Source organism: Lithobates pipiens, unplaced genomic scaffold (assembly GCF_037356315.1).
Source record: "Lithobates pipiens isolate NorthernLeopardFrog02 unplaced genomic scaffold, aLitPip1_a1.2 Scaffold_16, whole genome shotgun sequence".
Taxonomy (NCBI): domain Eukaryota; kingdom Metazoa; phylum Chordata; class Amphibia; order Anura; family Ranidae; genus Lithobates; species Lithobates pipiens.
The window spans coordinates 576,847,095-576,867,624 of record NW_027507748.1 but is presented as its reverse complement, the minus strand read 5'-3'; the positions used below and the strand labels follow the sequence as shown (position 1 = coordinate 576,867,624).

Genomic DNA, 20,530 nt, shown 5'->3' with positions numbered 1-20,530 from the left:
ATTAGTGGGCAAATGCCATCCTATGATACTTGGGAAAATAGCTGTTAATGATTTATTGGGCAAATGTCCAATTTAATCATTGATAACTATATCCCATAGTCCAATTTCTTGAATCAATGAAAAGACTGGGTTATGCAGAATGGAAGTGGTTTGGTCAAATATGGCAGGGTTAGACGTTAGTGGGTAGAGGAAATATTGTGCTCAGAGATATTTTGGAATAAGTAACAGAAAGTAAAAAGCTGTGTACAGCGAGGAAAATTATTATTTGATCTCCTGCAGATTTTGTAAGTTTGCCCACTTACAAGCAAATGTCTATACTTTTATCATAGGTGTATTTTAAATGATAGAGACAGTATATCAACCAAAAATCCAGAAAAAAAAACTAATGCTATAAATTAAGTTACAGTTCAGAGAGTAAAATAAATATTTGATCCCCAAGCAAAGCATGACTTAGTACTTGGTGGAGAAGCCCTTCTTGGCAAGTACAGAGGTAAGACATTTGTTGTAGTTGGTGACCAGATTTGCACAGATCTCAGGAGGGATTTTGGTCCACTCTTTTTTACAGATCTTCTCTAAATCCTTAAGGTTTCTTGGCTGTCTCTTGGCAACTTGAAGTTTCAGCTCCCGCCATAAATTTTCTATAGCATTAAGATCTGGAGGCTGACTAGGCCACTTCATTACCTAAATGCGCTTCTTCTTGAATCACTCATTTGTTGCCTTGGCAGTATGTTTTGGGTCATTGTCATGTTGGAAGACCCGTTCACGACCCATCTTCAGTGTTCTGGTTGAGGGAAGAAGGTTCTCATCCAAGATTTTACAATACATGGCCCTTTCCATTGCCCCCTCAATGCGGCAAAGTTGGCCTGTACCTTTAGCAGAGCAACAGCACCAAAGCATAATGTTTCCACCTCCGTGCTTGACTGTAGGGACTGTGTTCTTAGGGTCATAGTCAGCATTTTGTCTTCTTCCAAACACGGCGAGTCAAGTTAATGTCAAAAAGCTACATTTTGGTCTCATCTGACCGCAGCAATTTCTCCCAAACCTTATCTGAACCATTTAGATGTACATGTGCCTCCTTAGGAGGGGGACTGGACATGTTTGGAGGAAGAAAAATACATGCAAATCAGGTCACCAACTACATGAAATGTCATACCTCTGTGCTTGCCAACAAGGGTTTCTCCACCAAGTACTAAGTCATGTTTTTTGCTTGAGGATCAAATGCTTATTTTACTCACTGAACTGCAACTCAATTTATAACATTTGTGTCATGTTTTTTTTTTTTTTCCTGGATTTTTGGTTGATATTTTGTCTCTATCATTTAAAATACACCTATGATAAAACATTTTTAGACCCTTCCTTTCTTTGTAAGTGGGCAAAATCTGCAGGGGATCAAATCATTATTTTCCTCACTGTAGATGCTGTGTAGATATCCCTTGTTAATACTTTGTAATTGCGAATGATGAGTCCTTTGGGCATTGTGTGAATTGGATCCTATGTTCTCTGTGGGAAGGAAATTTGTTGCCTCTGCTGTATTATTAAAAGGTAACATTGTCATTAAGTAGAAAGTTCTTTAATACAGCAACCCAGTTTTGCTGTTTAGATACTCATCTCTTTCAATTATTATTTTCACAGCATTCCATAATCTAGAATAACTCCAACAATAATATATCAGTTGACTTTATGAGTCTAATAACAGACCACATCACAAGTCTTTCTGGGAATATTATTGCATATTAAACTACTGTTCAGGCATTTTAAATTAACAATATAAATCTGAAGGTGCCATAACTGTGGAAGACAGCATGTTGTGCCATAGTAATTTCACAGCTAAACAACACAGAAGCAAAAACGTATATAGCTATCTGAAGTGCATAATTTCCTCTGCCATAGGAGGAATATAGAGGCACTGTTACAAAACTTTTTGTGAAAATGCTGGTATGTAATTATTAAAAAATACATAGGAACAACTTGGTTACTACATGAATTAAAATTTGATATCCCCTTTACATCAGAGTGTAGGGAAAGAGATAATCAGCAAAAGGAACCAGGTAATGGTGCTGTGGGCATAGCGAGCAGAGTGACCGACAAATGAGCTCATCAGTCTGTTGCTTTTCCTTCACAGTCCAGGCTGGGACCCATTCAATACGTAGTTGCAGCAGAAAAAAAAAATCAAGTCTCTAGGGTTGCTGTGTTGTGTGACAGGGTTGTGTAAATCTCATGAATGAATGGACAGAAATACAATTCAGAAGACTGAATGAAAAGAAATACAAGTCCTTTGACAGGTAAACAGCTTTAAAGCAAGATGTTCAACAGTAAAGTCAGGCAATGTGCATTTTCATAAAAAATAGGTAATCTCCATGTTTCACCTGTGACAATGTTCCACTAACATATGATCACCTAAAACTGACATTTGGAGTAGATACATTTGGTTAAATCAGGCAGGGCCGCTGATAAGCCAGTACAGCCAGCCCTGTTGTACCGGGCCCGGCCAGCAGGGGGGGCCTGTGCAGCTTCAAAGACAGTTCAGTGGAGAAAACCCAAAAAACGCTTTCTAATTTACAAGTGGCTCCCTGCGCTCATTGTACACTACACACTGGATCTTTCCATTACAAAATCCTGGACACAGAATCCAGGAATCTGTGTCTCCCAGGACCTCAGCTGAGCTCTGTAATCCAGTCCAGAGCTTCTAGATTGCCTTCTCCACAGACCCAAGACCACACCCCTCCGCTGCTCTCATTGGTTGGAGGAGAGAAGTCTAAGGATTAGCAGCCCGGGACAGGAGCTTCTTAGGTAAGAGACACGCTGCTATGCAGGAGAGTTCTCTCATGTGGGCACAGATTAAAACAGGCCCACTGACACTGCATCTGACCTGCCAGCACAGACACAACACGAACAGTCAGAAATGTTTTGTAATGTAAACAATCCTAACACCTCCTGAGAGGCCCCCTCCCCCACCAACCTGAAATGGGGACTGATGTTGAGAGGTGCTCTGCTGTGATGGAGGGGGCTCTGCTGTGATATAAGGGGCTCTGCTGTGATGGAGGGGGCTCTGCTGTGATGGAGGGGGCTCTGATGTGATATAAGGGACTCTGCTGTGATGGAGGGGACTCTGCTGTGATGGAGGGGACTCTGCTGGAGGGGGCTCTGCTGGAGGAGACTCTGCTGTGATGGAGGGGGCTCTGCTGTGATGGAGGGGGCTGTGATGGAGTGGACTCTGATGTGATGGAGGGGGCTCTGCTGGAGGGGACTCTGCTGTGATGGAGGGGACTCTGCTGTGATGGAGGGGGCTCTGCTGTGATGGAGGGGGCTCTGATGTGATATAAGGGACTCTGCTGTGATGGAGGGGACTCTGCTGTGATGGAGGGGACTCTGCTGGAGGGGGCTCTGCTGGAGGAGACTCTGCTGTGATGGAGGGGGCTCTGCTGTGATGGAGGGGGCTCTGATGTGATGGAGGGGGCTGTGATGGAGTGGACTCTGATGTGATGGAGGGGGCTCTGCTGGAGGGGACTCTGCTGTGATGGAGGGGGCTCTGCTGTGATGGAGGGGGCTCTGCTGTGATGGAGGGGACTCTGCTGTGATAGAGGGGGCTCTGCTGTGATGGAGGGGGCTCTTCTGTGATGGAGGGGACTCTGCTGTGATGGAGGGGGCTCTGATGTGAAATGGGGGACTCTGTCCGTTGTTCTACTGACCTACCCCCCGCATCTTCTGCCAGTTATACTGACTTTGCTGCATATTTTAATATAATGCACATAAATAAAAAAAGATTGTAAGTTTACAAAGTAAGACATGAGCACCTCTTGGCATCATTAACCCCTTCCCACCTATATTAGCCCTTTCGCTGGATGGATAGGTGGGGTTGAGGTTGGGGCAGAAGGGGGCCCCATCAGGTAGGCTGTACGGGGCCCCATGGTTTCTATCAGCAGCCCTGAAATCAGGTGACAGTTGGAGTGGGTACAGGTGGATAAATCACCCCTTGACAATGCTGGGAACTGTGGCAGGGAGATTTTGTGACTTGTGTCCCTGAGAGGTTGTCTACATGCCAGTTATAATTTGATATCAAGCTTTCCAAATAGAAATCCTTGCAAAGTGTTTGTATATAACATCTGTGTTTGCTCTTTGTAATTACAACCTAAACTATTTAGATATCTACTTTAGCTCTGTCATGCAATGCACATACCTCAGTGACTGATAAAGACATGCATAAATAGGATGCAGTGAATGTGTCTGACTGTCCTGTCACAGTTGATGTCAATATTTCCATTTGTGACAAGTCTAGGTAGCATGTACTAGTAATTTATAATACATCTTCATAGGTTTTGTTATTGAATTACTACTGACAGGTTACTTTTAGATGCCAGTGAGTAAGTCAACCACCAGTTTCTACTCACGATTGGGGGAGCATAATTCTTTCTATGTATGTGAATTTTTTTACTGTATGAGAAAGACCTTGTGATTGATGTCTAATACCTTTCTTATTGCTTAGTGAAGAAGCTGAGTTTTTGTACTAGTCGTTCCTTTAATTATGTTTTCTTTTTCCTCCAGGGTGACAAAGAGGCTGAAATGGGGTTGCCATTCTCTCCACTTTGTGATCGCAAGTCCACATTGGTAGCTCAGTCTCAAATAGGTATGTGCAGTTTCCTTTATCACATAGTGAGTAGAAATTTGAACCTGAAAGTGGAAGATAAGACCAAAAATGACCTTGAACATTGACAAGGTCAACAGAGGTCATTGTATGATTTCTGGAATTACAGCCTGTGATTTGTCATCTGCTTCTTTACAGGCTTCATTGAGTTTATTGTCGACCCAACATTTTCAGTGTTGACTGATGTGGCTGAAAAGATTGTTCTTCCATTAGTAGAAGAGGGCACCAAAAGTAAACAAGCTGCTTCTGTCAACCAGTCCAGGTTTGTTTATAATTGTACTTCTTCTAAAAGTGTAATTTAACTTAAACTGAAATCTTGCTTGTGAAAAAAGAAACAACTTTTGAGGACAGTCATCAAAGACAGCGGTGTATGTAGACATGTGTGTAACGCTATAGAACAAATGTGCAGTAATCTATATATGTGCAACTAAAGAGTACACTATTAGTGCAAAGTAAGCAAATAAGAACAATTTGTTGCATCATATGTGATGCGATACGTGATACCATTAAGGGCTCAGGATGCACATTTTTCTTATAAAAAGAAGCTGGATTGGTTGGGATTAGTTTCAAATAGATCTCTGTAAAGGCCAATTACAATGAAGTATTGTTCCCCTAGTGGCGAAACATAGAATGGGAAAGTAACACACATCAATACACAATCCCAGAATAAACTGTAAAAAGTTCCTCTGATGGTCAAAAGAGGGAAAAGCAAATACAGTATATCAAATCCTTATTCTATAAACAAATCAAAATAGGGAGATTCTCCTCAAACAATGCTATGAGAAACAGATTGTTCCTAAATCGGAAGGTCCCGATCAGTTTCCATGCACAAACTTCTTAAAAATTACTACAAAAATGATCTAAAAAGAGTGCTGGATTGTGGTTATAGAGATGGGATTTTAAAGAAAGTGTGGGCCTTTCTGGCTCCTTTGGCCTTTAGAGCTCCAGTCATGTATTGTCTACCTAAAATCCACAGGATCTTAGTACAGTGTAAATACACCAGGGCGTCCCATCATTAATGGCATTTGTCACATTGAGGATTGAGAAATATATTGATCGCTACTTGCAGCCACTAGTGATGCAGAGCCCATTTTTTCTGAAGATTAGGCAGCACACTATTAACGTCCATAAGGATATACAAGGGCAAGAAGGATACATCTCACATAGACTTAGCTATGATGCTGTTCAATATTTTGTAGACCAGGATTTAACTTTACCAGAGATCCAGAGGAGTTTCATTCTTAAACTTTTGGAATTTTCAATGAAACATAATTACTCCAGGTTTGATGAAAGATTTTACTTTCAGAATATGGAAGTGGCCGTGAGAGACAAATTTGCTCTTAGTATGGCCAACTTATTCATGGCCAAGTGGGAGCAGGATGTAATGTTGACCACTAGGAGATTTATTATGGCTATGGAAGAGGTACATCAAGGATATTATCTTCATTTGGTACATGGACTCAAGTTCATTGGAATCATTTGTTTAATTTATATGAGAAGTTGCCATCATCCTTCCTGGTTAGCCTCTGCCCTTAGAAGTCAGTTACTTTGACTCAAACATAATCGTACTGAAGTCAAGGATTATTCTGAACAAGCTCAGACTCTGAGGTCAAGTCTCTTGGAAAAGAGATATGATAGTGGAGTACTGGATAAAACTATTCTGCAGGTAAAACATCAAGACCGTGATCTACTGCTTAAGAAGAGTAGTAGACTTTCATCTGGTTCAGACAGATTTAACTGGTCCATGATTACCATCTACTCTTTCCAGCATTACTTGGTTAAAACATCATCAAGAAATATTGGTCTATACTAAGCAACAATAACATTTAAGGTCAAATATTACCTGAAAACTGTGCGGTAATATTTAGGGGGTACCAACTTTGAGATCTTTGTTGGCCTAAATATTTACAATTCACCATTTAAACCAGTATTTTTTCAAAATATGGAGGGTGTCCATTTATGCAGAAAATGTGGTATATGCCAGGTTACTGCCTTTAAAGGAAGGAAACTAACCACATTTCAATCAATCCAAACAATATGGCATTCCTACCTTTATGTCTTGTGGCTTTAGGAATGTGGTCTAGTGCCCTTGCAGTCTGCAATATGTGGGACTGACCGCACGGGAGTTACAAGTTTACCTTAAAGAACACATCGTAAACATAATAATGGGGTTTCAAGGGGCACAGTGTATCAAAACACTATGCCATGCATCATAATAAGAACCCAGCTGTTACTTTGTTTATAGGAATATATAAATATACATACATTGGAGTGGGGGTAACATCAAAAGGGAAATTTCTAAATTGGAGACTAAATGGATCTAAAGTATAAGAACTTTTACGCCTCATGGTCTCAATATTGAATGAGACATCAGTTGTTTTATCAAAATAGTTGATCCCATTTTGTAGTAAGACTGTTACATATAGGGTGGTACCAGCAAAGGTAGAAAACATCTGCCGTTACTTAGATTTATAGAGTGAACCTGTGTACCTAATAGTAAATTAGTTTAGGTCCTTTAATTTCAATTTCATTGGTTAATTTACAAGTTTGTATCATTTTATGGGGAGTTTGCGAATGGAAAGACTGATCGGGACCTTTCTGTTTAGAAATAACCTATTACATTGTTTATGAAGAATCTCCCTATTTTTATTTGTTTATAGAACAAGTGGTCAATATACTTTATTTGCTTTTCCCTTTTTTGACCACCAGAGGGACTCTTTCAAGTTTATTCTGGGATTGTGTATGTATGTCACTAGCCCGTTCTATTTTTCGACAATAGGAGGACATTACTTCATTGTAATCAGCCTTTGTGGATATATTTGCATAATTGCCAACCTATCCACCTTTCCTGTTCCTCTATACAGTATATGTAGTGTGGTGCTGAACGTGCGTCTTAAAACCCTGATGACATTATGTATGACAAAATGTGCTGGGCAGAGCCAGGACTTACATTACAATGCGTGTCAACCGGCTGGCAGCCATATTGTATTCTAGCAGAAAGCGGACTTAATATATCAAAGCGCTGTGGATGTTTGTTTTTTTTTACCTGTGAGTAAATAAATATAAGTTAATTGAGCTTTTATATATGGTTTCACACTATGGGGAGTGCTTCCCTTGTCTTACATGTGTTACATGCAACTTTGATCCTTCTGATGTTTGGAGCTGAGATAGATTTGCATGTGTGCACATAGGTTGCATATTTAAGCTTGTTGCCTGCTGTGCTCTATGGATGTGAGGAAGTTGGAGGATCTTTATGTTGTACTTTTCCCCAGTTTTAACCAGTACAGCCTTTTATGACCAACAAGGTTCATAACTTTCTGGTAAGTCTTGTGTGTACAGCATGGGGTGTGCAGAAAATTATCAATCAGCAGAATTTCACTGGCACCAGAAGGAAAGTGATTGCGGGATTTTTACCCAAACTGAAAATCTCTGTATGGAGATCTAATTTGAATGGACTTCACATTTTCACTTTATTTGCATATTATCACTTGTTATGCTTGGTACATAGTCATTTTGCACATTATGTGTTTTTAACAAACATCAAATTGTTTTTATTTGCTTACTTTGCACTACGAGTGTACTTTTTACTTGCACCTGTGTATATGACTGCACATTTGTTCTATAGTACCACATTTCAGATTTGTTTATTGGTATATCTTGTATCAGGATATAGTGTCAGCTGCTTTTCTACATGCTGGAGTTCTTTAGACCATATATTTATAAATTAGAAGTGGCCATGAGTAGTTCAGAGTGCAGTTCCCAGGAAAAGTTTACTGCAGGAAATCATTTCCCATAGGAAAATGGTTGTCTTTGTAAGAGCAACTATTATAGTATTATCTTGCCCTTTATAGTAGACCTATAGTTAAAATGTAAAGTCTGTCTAACTTGGGATTCATTAGCAAAGTTTAATGTTAAAAATCTACTCAGTAAAAATCATGACCTTTAACAGATCATTTTCATTTAGAAGCAGCAAAGGACTTCCACATTTTGTGGCATACTGCCATACTCTGGCCTCACTGGTGCATAGGCATATCCCACATATTGCTGACTCTAATTACTGGATTACATTGATTGTGTCACCAGGAGACAAAATATAGGAAGTGCTGTCTAGTGATACATTGGGAGGTTGATTTTCCAAAGGCAAATGGGCAGTTCACTTGCGAGGAGATTTTTCCCTTAGCTTAGTAAATGAGGTAAAGCTCTACTGACTTCTATCATCCATTCATGTGTAAGCAAAAAAATTTTTTATGTTCCTTGTACATGAATGGGCATTTTTTGCTAAATTAAATTTCACCAACTCAAAGTCCTGGGGATATTTGCCTTGCAAAGTGAACATCCTATTTGCCTTTAGTAAATAAACCCCTATATCAACTTGAAGTCCAGGCTTTTTCTGGCACCTTTTGTTTACATGCAATGCAATTTTTTAAGTCACGCAGTATTTGTGCAGCAAATTTCAAATGCAATTTTTGGGAAAACATAAACTTTTTTTAGAATTTTAAAGCAAAAAAATAAAAAATACAATACAATCCCATTTTTTTTTTTTGTCAAATATGAAAGATGATGTTACACCAAGTAAATAGATACCAAACATGTCATGCTTTAAAAATGAGCATGCCCGTGCAACGGCAACAAATGGCATAAATTTCACTTTCCATAGGCAATGCTTAAAAAGCCTTTATAGGTTACCAGTTTAGATTTACAGAGGTGTTTTAGTGCTAGAATTACTACCCATGAGCTGACATTGCAGCTATACCTAACATGTTTGTGACGATCGCTGTTTGCATGCATGCGGGACCAATGAAAATGTTCGCATTTTGCACGCTAGCATGGGCTAATGGGGGCACTTTCAGTATTTTTTTTTAATTACTAATTCTTTTTTACACGGTTGCTTTACATTTTCTTGATCACTTATTGCTGTCACAAGGAGTGTAAACATTCTTTGTGACAGCAATAGGTACATGACAGGTACACTTTATGGAGAGATCTGGGGTCTACACGACCCCTAATCCCTCTTCTGTCCTTAAAAGCATTCAAAACAAAAATCAGTGTTTTTAAATATTTTCTATTTTTTTTTTTTTAATGGCACAGTTCGCATCCCGGGTACTATTAACGCTACAGCATGCAAAGATATTTTAGATAATGGTGCACTTCCAGCCTAATGGCAACAGTTTTTGGAAGCTAGCATTATTAAATCAATAGAAAGGTATATAATATGTACTTGTTTTAAACTTTCTTTACATTTCTTTAGTTATTTCCTGGTTTCCGTGTCTAGGCAAATGATGTCATATATCCTTGGAGTCTTCAGGAGGGGAGGAGGGGCTTTCTCAGCTAAGCACATCCTCCTGCCTGCATGGCTGATCTAAGGGCAGATGGGTTCCCGAAGTAAATGCTACATGAATCCTCTACCCTTACTCAAGATGGCCGCAGTCAGAGATGCTAGGGAGTGTTTCTAAGCAAAATAAAGCATGGAGACATAAATGAATGAGGGAGTTTGCTTTGCATTTCAAAAATGAAGTAAGTAGTGTTTTTGGTTTGCGGTGTTCAGATGCAGCGTAGTTCCGCTTTAAGAACCTTTGGACTGCTTTTGTTCAACGTCAGTACACGACCTTACAAATGCTCTTTTAACTGAATTGGCACAAATTCCCATAGACAACATGCCCTCACTGAAGTGTAGAGACTGTTTAGCTTCAAATGGAAAGCCAACTCAATGCCTATGGTTTTAAAACAGGAAGGCCAAAAGCTCATATAGGTCTTAAACCCCTTCCACACTGAGGGCATTTTGCAGGCGCTATAGCATTAAAAATAGCGCTTGCAAAACGCCCTAAAACAGCTGCTCCATGCACTTTAGTGTGAAAGCCTGAGGGAAAGCGGTGCATCAGAAAAAGTCTTGCCAGCAGCCTCTTTAGTACGGTGAAATCAATGGGGCAGCTCTGCGATACCGGCGGCTACGGCATTCTGCAGGGGGATTTAACCCCTTTTTGGCCGCTAGAAGGGGGTTAAAACCGCCTCGCTAGCGGCCGAAAACGATGGTAAAGCGGCACTAAGAATAGCGCCACTTTACCGCTGACGTCCTAGGTGGTGCGCTGTGAAAGGGCTCTCATAGTCGGGTGTCCACAAACTATTCGCCATAAAGTTTATCATGCAGTTCCACTAATATGAAGACCTCTCCACAGTTACACATCACTGTGGGACAAATAGAAATTAGGAAAAAAGCAGAAGCAGGATGCTGATGGAAAGTGCTATATGATTCACAACAATCTTGTCTCACACTATTTGCTGGAAAATGATACTTGATTCTAGGGTCATTTTAATTTGCAGTTGATTATATTATAATTCGAGCCATGTAATATGCAACATGTCTTGGTCAAATCATAATTCTGTAACGCAAACAGACCTACACCTGTTAACATACATAGTAGGTATCTACATTGTTGTGCACATTGTAGGTTTGGTAGTTGACAGCGGGGAAAATCTACTATTATGAGTGGGAGTTATTATTGCTGGTTACTGGGGGGGGGGGGGGGTATATTGTTGCTTTGGGGATCTACTGTTTCAGGGGAGGTCTGTTGTTGCTTGCTGCTGGAGGGTCTATTGATGCTGGCTGCTGGGAGATTTACTGTTGGTAGCAAGGGTATATTGTTGCTTGGGTGAATCTATTCTTGCAGGTGGGGAATCTATCGTTACTGGGGGGGATCTATTGCTGCTGGGGGCAGTCTAGTGGTGCTAGGGGTATCTATGTTGCTGGAGATCTATTGTTGTTGGTTGCTATTTTACTGCCTTTCTTGTTATTATTAACAAATCCCATACAAATTACTTAGCATCAAAAAGTAATGCTTGATCCTGTTTTCTCAAAAAGGGGTGGTAGTCAGTGTTAATTTAGTCGACTAAAATGCAACTAAAACTAAAACAATTGAGATTACTAAAATACGACTAAAACTAAAAGCCAGTTTTGACAAAAGACTAAAATGAGACTAAAACTAAAATGCCATTTTAGTCAAAAGACTAAAATGAGACTAAAACTAAAATGTCATTTTTGTCAAACGACCATGACTACAGCTAAATTGCAATTAAGAAAATCTACTGGAGATTTAGTCGACTAAATAAGACTAAAACTAAAACAATTGCAGAAGAGTAAAATGGGACTAAAACTAAAATGCCATTTTAGTCCTAAGACTCAAATTAACACTGGTGGTACTGGCAACAGGGACATATGCCAGTAAATCTACAGGTAATTATGTCCCAGGAAAAGAGCCAGTGCTGTTCTGGGTGCTCTCCTCTCAGTGCACCAGGGAGGATTCCTGTGTCGAGCAGGCACATCACCGTAGCGCCTGCCAGTGCTCTTTCTGCCTTCTTCCAACTCCCCCACCTCTCCCCCCTCACAGAGGGAGGAAATTAGCAAGTGCTGAAAAGCTCCACCTCTCAGCTCCGCCCCGAACTACAGCTCCCATGCTTCCTGACTCTCAGCCGGTGTTCTGACAAGAAAGGTCCCCCCATCGGATAGTGTCTGCCCTATACTGTGCAGGCGCAGCGCTTGTGCAGTACGGAGGACAAAGGAGACGCTGAAAGTCTCCAAAGATGAACAGCTGATCATCATCTGCACACTTAATAGTACATTCTGTCACATGCTTCTGATGTTGTAAGACACCACTTTTTAGCAGGGCCCCTTGCCCTGCGTTTGAGGTGTTGTTAGCTTTGCACTGACCCCATCAGCAGATCACAAAGGCTGTGCGATTGGACTGCATTCTAGTGTGAACAGGCCCTAAATTATAGTATAATTCTAAAAAAAATTTACTGTTTATAATAGGTATTCCAATATACTAGTGAAAAAATAAAATAAAAAAAATAAGTGGGGGTCTCTCTAATGGAGGTCTTTAAGGGGGTGCTGATGTAAAACGTCACTGAGCCAATGGGGAGGTCTCTGTCAGCACCCCCCTTAGAGACCCCCCCATTAGTTTAAAGTCTCCTTATATCAGTCCCCCCCTTAAAGACCCACTATTATATGATGTCACCTTATATCAGCACTCACCATTGCAGATCCCCATTAGATCAGAGTCCCTTTATACGAGCACCCCCTTTAGAGGGGTCCCTGATATAAGCGGACTTATATCTAAAAAAAAGAAAAAACTTGGGTTGTGTTCCCACAATTCCAAAAAAAGAAAAAATGATAAAATTTGGGTTGTGTTCCCACAATTCCAAAAAACAAAAAATGTCAAAAATACAGTGCAACCTCCCCTTATAATTCTATTTATTCATATGTGAAAAAATAATTGTGAGGATTGTGAAAACCCCCAATTGTAATCCAAGTATTAATACACTCCAATTTTATTCAGATATATACTGTGCAATTTTGATACACATAATAATATATGAGTAGTAGTGGAAATCTCCGATCCATTCAAAATGTGTTGTGCTAATATCCAATTTATAAAGTCCTTTTGAGTTGGATAAATTGGATATTAGCACATCACATTTTGGAATGGATCGGAGATTTCCACCACTATTCATATATTTATTATGTGTATCAAGATTGCACAGTATACATATCTGAATATAAGATTGGAGTGTATCAATATTTGGATTACACTTGGGGGTTTCCATCATCATCACAATTTTCTTTTCACATATGAAATAATAGAATTATAATAAGAGGTTGCGCTACAGTTTTGATTTTTTTGGGGGGAGGGGTCTCTAAGGGGAGCACTGATATAAGAGGACTCTAATATAATGGGGTGTCTCTAAGGGAGGGCTACTGACATAAGGAGGCTCTGATGTAACGGGGGATCTCTAAGGGGGGCACTGACATAAGGGGCTTCTGATGTAATGGGGGGTCTCTAAGGGGGGGCACTCATATAAGGGGACTCTGATCTAATGAGGGTCTCAATGGGGTTATGAAGAGGGTGACACTGGCCCCTGTATTATGAAGAGGGGGGTGACACTGAAAAAATAATTTGCCGTGTGGGTTTGGCTTGAAGAATAGGTGGCATCCCTGGGGGGGGGTATCTGCACCTATTCTTTGAGAAAAAAAGCCCTGATCATAACTATTTCATACTTTCTGATAATTTATTGAATACAGCTGTAAATGGTATGTGTACAGGGTGTGATTGCTGTTACATCAGAAAGATTGATCCAAGGTATTCACTAAAAGCATTTTTCATCTGCGCTGTTGGCGTTTTCTTGCTTTTTGGTTCAGGGAAAGGGGATGCTGTGTGGGTAGGGGACACATAGTAAGCCACTTAAAATGCCAGCTTAAAGGACCACTTGTGCAAAAATAAATATTTTATCATAATAACTGTATAGATCATGTGCTGATATATATGCATTCCTTTTTTTTAATTTAACATACACGAAAGTATGTGAAATAATAAAGGTAATTACATACTGAACTATACTATAATTTTACTGTATGTTTTAACCACAGTTACCAATGTACAATATATTTTATGACAACATGTGAACATGAAGGCTACAACTTTTGGAGGGACTTGAGGTGACTGACCAAAAAACGTTGTTTCTATTTTTGTAGCTCTCAGTGGAGACAACCATCGTTAGATGAACAGTCTGAACTGGGTGATATTAATGCTGACATAAACAGCTTCCGATCAACATGGACCAAGTATATCCAGGAGAATAAGCAGAAGTGGAAAGAAAGAGCAGCAAGTGGTGAGCATGCATTTTATTATGTGAAAGGGCAGATGGGGTAGATGCACTAAGGGGGTATATGCAATGAAACAGAGGAGATGTAGTGATGTGGGATACAAGCAGTAAGCTGGGGTAAATGCAGGGAGATGGGGTACAGACAGTGGATTGGGATAGATGCAGTGAGATGGGATAAATCTGGGTAAATGCAGTGAGATCAGGTCAATGTAGTGAAATGGAGAAGATGCAGTGATATCACTAAATAAATATAATGAAATAGGGTAGATGCAGTGACATGGGGTAGATAAAGTGGAATGGGATACATGTAATAAAATAGGATATATGCAATGAAATGGGGTACATGCAGTGGAATTTAGTAGACGCAATGTACATGGTAGGTGTGTGTAATTCTTTCTCCTCTGTCACAATGCAATTACAATTCTTGAACTCTAGTTCTCAACTGTTGTTATGCATAATATGGGCTCACTTCAAGATTAAAATTTTGGTTTACTGAAAAAAAAAAGATTTAATTTTACACTGAAGAGTAGAAAATACCATTAACTATCACGTTTGCTAAATTTTCTTTCACTCAGAAAGTACCAAATATACTGACACATATAGTTGGTAAAATATATACTGCACTAAAAGCCAATATTTCATCATAGGAGTTTACCTTATCGGTAATGATGTAGAGCTGAATAGGCTGCACAGGAGTCTAAGCTTACACAAATTAATATGGCATCTAGACCTTGAGGGGATAACAGAATATGAGAAAATGCTATTGCAGTGGCAATGCCATCCTCCAGTAATGCAAGGATTAAATTATCTTTTTGTTTTTGCCTAGGGTACCAGAAAAAAAGACTTTTACTTACCTAATACTTACCTAATCCCACACTCTCACAGGCTCCTCCTTCCATGTAACCAGTCCCCCAAAACCTCTTCTCTTTGGTGTTCTGGCCATCTGACATAGCTCTGACATCATCAGTTCAAATGCAGGACCAGTAATGGAAAGCTCCTCCTTCCATGCAACCAGTCCCCTGAAGTCTCTTCTCTTTGGTGCTCTGGCCAACAGACACAGCTATGACATCATCAGTTACAATGCAGGACCAGTGGCCCTGCATTTTGAATAAGGACACAGAGGGCCCACTCCCCAACCCAAAGCATCAGAGAGAAAAGGTGAGTGCTGGCTGGAGATAGAATGAGGGTTAAGGTAAGTAAATGTTCTTTTTCTGGTACCCGAGGACAGAAAAAACATTTAACCATTGCAGTGGGAGGGGACCCCCACTGCAATGGTAATTTTTTTATTTTTCCCTAGAGTTCAGCTTTGAAAGTGTAAACCCTTTATGGACCAGAGCAAGTTTGCTGCCAAATAACTCTGTTGTAGGACAAACAAGGCATTCTTTTGACAATATTGTTTAGTTTTGTTTTACATTTTCTGTGGGTATTTGAGCATCCGTTTTTTTTTACCTCACCAGTTGTAAATCATGCAAGAGGTGGTAACAAAGCTTCTTACTCCTTTCAGACACAGTGAAACCACTTGCTTTGCTTGCAAGTGCTGCTAATGTGCCTTTTTCTTTTTCCACCTCCTCCCCAAAGACGCATAGCAGTCACATTGTTTTATAATTCTGCTAATATACCATTTCCTCCCCCTTCTACTCAAGTTCACAGAGGACCCCTTTCCTCCTCCTTAAGGGCACAGAACAGCCACATTCCTTTCTAATGCTGCTCATGCATCCTTTTCCTCCTCCTCATCATCAACCCCTGAGAGAGCTGCACCAACTGGCGAGTCAGCTGGATTTCTTCAATGTTATTCCCAGGGCTGGTCCACAGACCTCTGAAAAAAATGTCATCAAATCACCCCAACGTCTAGCATTTTAATGCTAGCAATGCCAAACACCACTCTATAAGCTTGAGGCCTATTCTGCACCACAGTGTTGGATGTCCAGTCAACATTATTTTGCTCAGAAGGCCATACAAGGAGGAGGAGGATTGGGGTTCTGGTGATGAGGAGGAGCAGGAGTGCTGAGTTGCTGGTGGTGAAGAGTAGAGTTGGGGTGCTGGCATTGAGGAGGAAGAGTTAGTTAGGGACAACTTCAAAGGGGATATTTTATTTCTCCTCGGGGGAAAATCAGGGGACCTACTGCCACTATCCCAAAGGAAGCCTCATTGTGGCAGGTTCCCCGCACTCAAAGCATGACTGCAGGTGGAAAAGAATAGCCAAAGGATGCCCACACTCAAAGCATGAGTGCAGGTGAAAAAGCTATGGCCATATGATGCCCACCCTTCCACAACACAAGTGGAGGGATAGACAGCAGCAAATGGAGGAGGAAAATCCTACAGTAAAACTAAGGGAAGTCAACAGTAAAGATTTAGTGCAGAATCTTATAGCCATAGGCCACCAGCTCTTCCCCTTGTTTTTTTAAGTTCAGGGGGCCTAAGCAGCATTCACTTGCTGCAGACACAGGTAAGGCTGCCCTTTGTTTGAAGAATGTCACCACAGACGTGTGTGATAATGTAGTGTGCATCAAAGCACATTGATCTCCCCTATTGCCATACCTGCTATTACACTTGGGCAATCCCCTTTATTTAAAAAAAGGTCAGGCAATGCAGAGGTTATGCAGATGGAGATATTAGTTTTTTACAGTTATGCTTTTTCTTCATTGTAAGGCTGTACCTGCTATGTTCAAGTAAACATAGGTAGGAATGGCAGTGAAAGTGGGATACTATTTATACAAGAAGGAAGTCCTAGGCCTCAACACCAACTTTTCCTTATGCAAAAATAAAAAATGGGTTTCTAGGAAGATAAGGCTGCCAGAGGAGATGGCTACTAGGGATGGACCGAACGGACCCCTGTTCGGCTTGCAAAAGGAAACTTTCGAACACCGCGAAAGTTCCGACCCGAATAATGAACCCCATTAAAGTCAATCAGACCCGATTGTCAAAAATCAAAAGTGCCCATTTTGAAGGCTTCAAGTAATTGGGCATACAATGGTTATAGGGATCTGGGTCCTGCCTTGGGGAACATGTATCAATAAAAAAAAAGTTTGTGAAAAACGCCTTTTTTAAATGAACAGTAATTTTTTGATTTGTAAAGTGAAAGCATACAAATGAAAAATCCCTTCCAATATAGTGCCCCCTTATGCCACATACACTCGATCAGACAATCTGGTCCACTGGCTTTCCGAACTAGTGGACTTGTCCACACACGACCGGACTTTTCCTGTGGACTAGGTGCCGGACTTTTGGCGGAAGTCCACCGGAGTAAAGTCCATTCATTTTGACCATGACTCCAGGTAGACGGGACTATCAAAGGAAGTGACATTAGTCCCGATCACGTCTAGCTGCTACAGATCCTTAGTGCCCACCTGTGCCCCCTGCCAGTGCCACCTAGTAGTAGGCAACAGTGCCACCTATCAATTCCTCAACAAAGGTGGCACTGATGTGCAGCACTGATCAGTGTCCATCAGTGTCACTTACCAGTGCCCATCAGTGCCGCCCATCAGTGCCACTTATCAGTGCCCATCAGTGCCACCCATCAGTGCCACCTATCAGTGGCCACCAGTGCCACCTTAACTGTGCCTATCTGTGCCCATCAGTACCGCCTTAACTGTGCCTATCAGTGCCCACCAGTGCCGCCTCATCAGCGCATATCAATGAAGGAGAAAAATTACTTGTTTTCAAAATTTTATTACAAACTATGAAGTTTGTAATAAAATTTTTTTTTAGCAAAAAATAAAAATCCCAGCAGTGATTAAATACCACTAAAAGAAAGCTCTATTTGTGGGGAAAAAATGATAAAAATTTCATTTGGGTACAGTGTTGTATGGCCGCGCAATTGTCATTCAAAGTGCGTCAGCGCTGAGAGCTTAAAATTGGTATGGGCAGGAGGGGGGTTTAAGTGCCCAGTAAGCAAGTGGTTAATCTACAATACCAAATGACTACTATTTTCAAACTTTCTAATGAATCCAGCTTCATGTCCCTTAAAATGCTTACCTGATGTTACCATCTCCCTTGATTTATACATTAATACTTATTAAATTTGTTTGTTTTTTAGGAATCACGAACCAAACATCTGTGGATGAGCTTTCGCCCTGTGGGGAAGAGCATAGCACAGAGGAAAATGGTAACCTGGACTAGTGCACAGTTTCCATGGAGAACAGGTAGGGAAGTACACAGAGAGATAGGTCAGGTCAGGTCAGGTCAGGACTGGCACGGCACACCAGATAAGGCTGTGAATTTATAAATGTGCATGCTCCACCTGTATGAGCAAGCAGGTTTATGTACAGATCATTCTAAAGAACAGACCTTCTATAGTCACACTCATGGAGCATCATCAAGTTCATGATGAGCTTAAGGTTTTGCACTGAAACTATAATTCATACACTGACCTCTTCTGGGCCCCAGATTATTTTTTTTGTAAAACTAAATAGCAGGCAAACATCAGTTTTCTGTTAAAGTATTATCTGTCAAAGCATTTGCTTACTCTGAATTGTTATGGTGGCACCCCTGTCAGGCATCATAGTCAGATCATGCTCTTCCTGTAAACTGCAGTGCACTGATTATGCCATTATTGCTCTCTCTTCAACTGTTAGGAAGCTTGCATTGATAGGTGGACAGCACTGTGCAACACAGTAGAGCCTGATTGACTAATGCCGCGTACACACGACCAAACTTTTCGACGGACTAGGTAGGGTCTTCCCAACGGACGTTCGGCGTAGTTCTGATGGACTTTCTGAACAAACGGCCTTGGCCACACACAAGCACACCAAAGTCCACTGGATTTGAACGTGATGACGTACGACTGGACTAGAATAAGGAAGTTCATAGCCAGTAGCCAATAGCTGACCTAGCATCGGTTTTCATCCGTTGGACTAACATACAGACTAAAGGATTTTTCGACCAGACTCAAGTCCGTCTGAAAGATTTGAAACATGTTTTATTTCTAGGTCCGTCAGACTTTTGGGGGGAAAAAGTACGCTGGAGCCCATACACGATCGTAATATCCGACGGATTCATTCCGTCTGACCCAGTCCGTCAAAAAATGTGGTCGTGTGTATGTGGCATAACAGTTCTTTTGCTCTCCCAGTCTGATGTGCAGGGGATTACAGGAGACTGCTATCAAATGGGGTGTTTTTATTACATGTACATAAGATCCATTCAATTAGTTCTTTAAAGAGAATGGTACTCGGTAAACCAAAGGCAAAAAGGAAATTTGTATAAGGAGTACTTAAAGCTGAATTCTAGTATTTTCTTGCATAGTTACATTGGTCAAACTTGGAGTGCATCAGTAGGACTGATAACTGGGAATACATCATAAAGTACAAAATATACATGGAGAAGGCAGAGTATCAATTGCACTACAAGTGGTAAAGATCTGTATGGCCGAAACAGCAAACATGAAAAGAGGTGCATCCAGATATCAGAAGGATATATTAAATCATCACATGTAGGAACACAAATAATCCCTATAAAACCATGGAACAAGGAGGCAGAAAAATTGTCGGACAATGGATCCAAAACCAATAAGGGAAATACAGTGGTGTGAAAAAGTGTTTGCCCCCTTCCTCATTTCCTGTTTCTTTGCATGTTTGTCACACTTAAGTGTTTCGGAACATCAAACCAATTTAAACAATAGTCAAGGACAACACAAGTAAACACAAAATGCAATTTGTAAATGAAGGTGTTTATTATTAAAGGTGAAAAAAAATCCAAACCATCATGGCCCTGTGTGAAAAAGTGATTGCCCCCCTTGTTAAAACATACTATAACTGTGGTTGTCCACACCTGAGTTCAATTTCTCTAGCCACACCCAGGCCTGATTATTGCCACACCTGTTCACAATCAAGGCATCACTTAAATAGGAGCTGCTTGACACAGTAAGGTCCACCAGAAGATCCTTAAAAGCTACACATCATGCCGAGACCCAAAGAAATTCAGGAACAATTGAGAAAGAAAGTAATTGAGATCTATCAGTCTGGAAAGGGTTATGAAGCCATTTCCAAAGCTTTGGGAATCCAGCGAACCACAGTGAGAGCCATTATCCACAAATGGCGAAGACATGGAACAGTGGTGAACCTTCCCAGGAGTGGCCGGCCGCCCAAAATTACCCCAAGAGCGCAGCGACGACTCATCCAAGAGGTCACAAAATACCCCACAACAACGTCCAAGGAACTGCAGGCCTCACTTGCCTCAGTTAAGGTTAGCGTTCATGCCTCCACCATCAGGAAAAGACTGGGCAAAAATGGCCTGCAT

The 20,530-nt window shown here is 40.8% G+C and overlaps 1 protein-coding gene across 5 annotated transcripts in view; it reads left to right on the top strand.

The window, feature by feature from the left end:
• Positions 1-20,530, top strand: part of PDE1B (phosphodiesterase 1B) — a 513,717-nt gene that overhangs the window by 483,955 nt on the left and 9,232 nt on the right. For 3 of the 5 annotated variants that reach the window (XM_077483773.1, XM_077483776.1, XM_077483775.1), the window contains 4 exons: positions 4,543-4,624; positions 4,781-4,904; positions 14,166-14,302; positions 18,333-18,401. In XM_077483773.1, the coding sequence (XP_077339899.1) occupies positions 4,543-4,624; positions 4,781-4,904; positions 14,166-14,302; positions 18,333-18,401 (412 nt within the window). Of the gene's footprint in view, positions 1-4,542; positions 4,625-4,780; positions 4,905-14,165; positions 14,303-18,332; positions 18,439-20,530 lie in introns of all 5 variants that reach the window. The other 2 variants (XM_077483774.1, XM_077483777.1) reach the window with 2 other exon arrangements.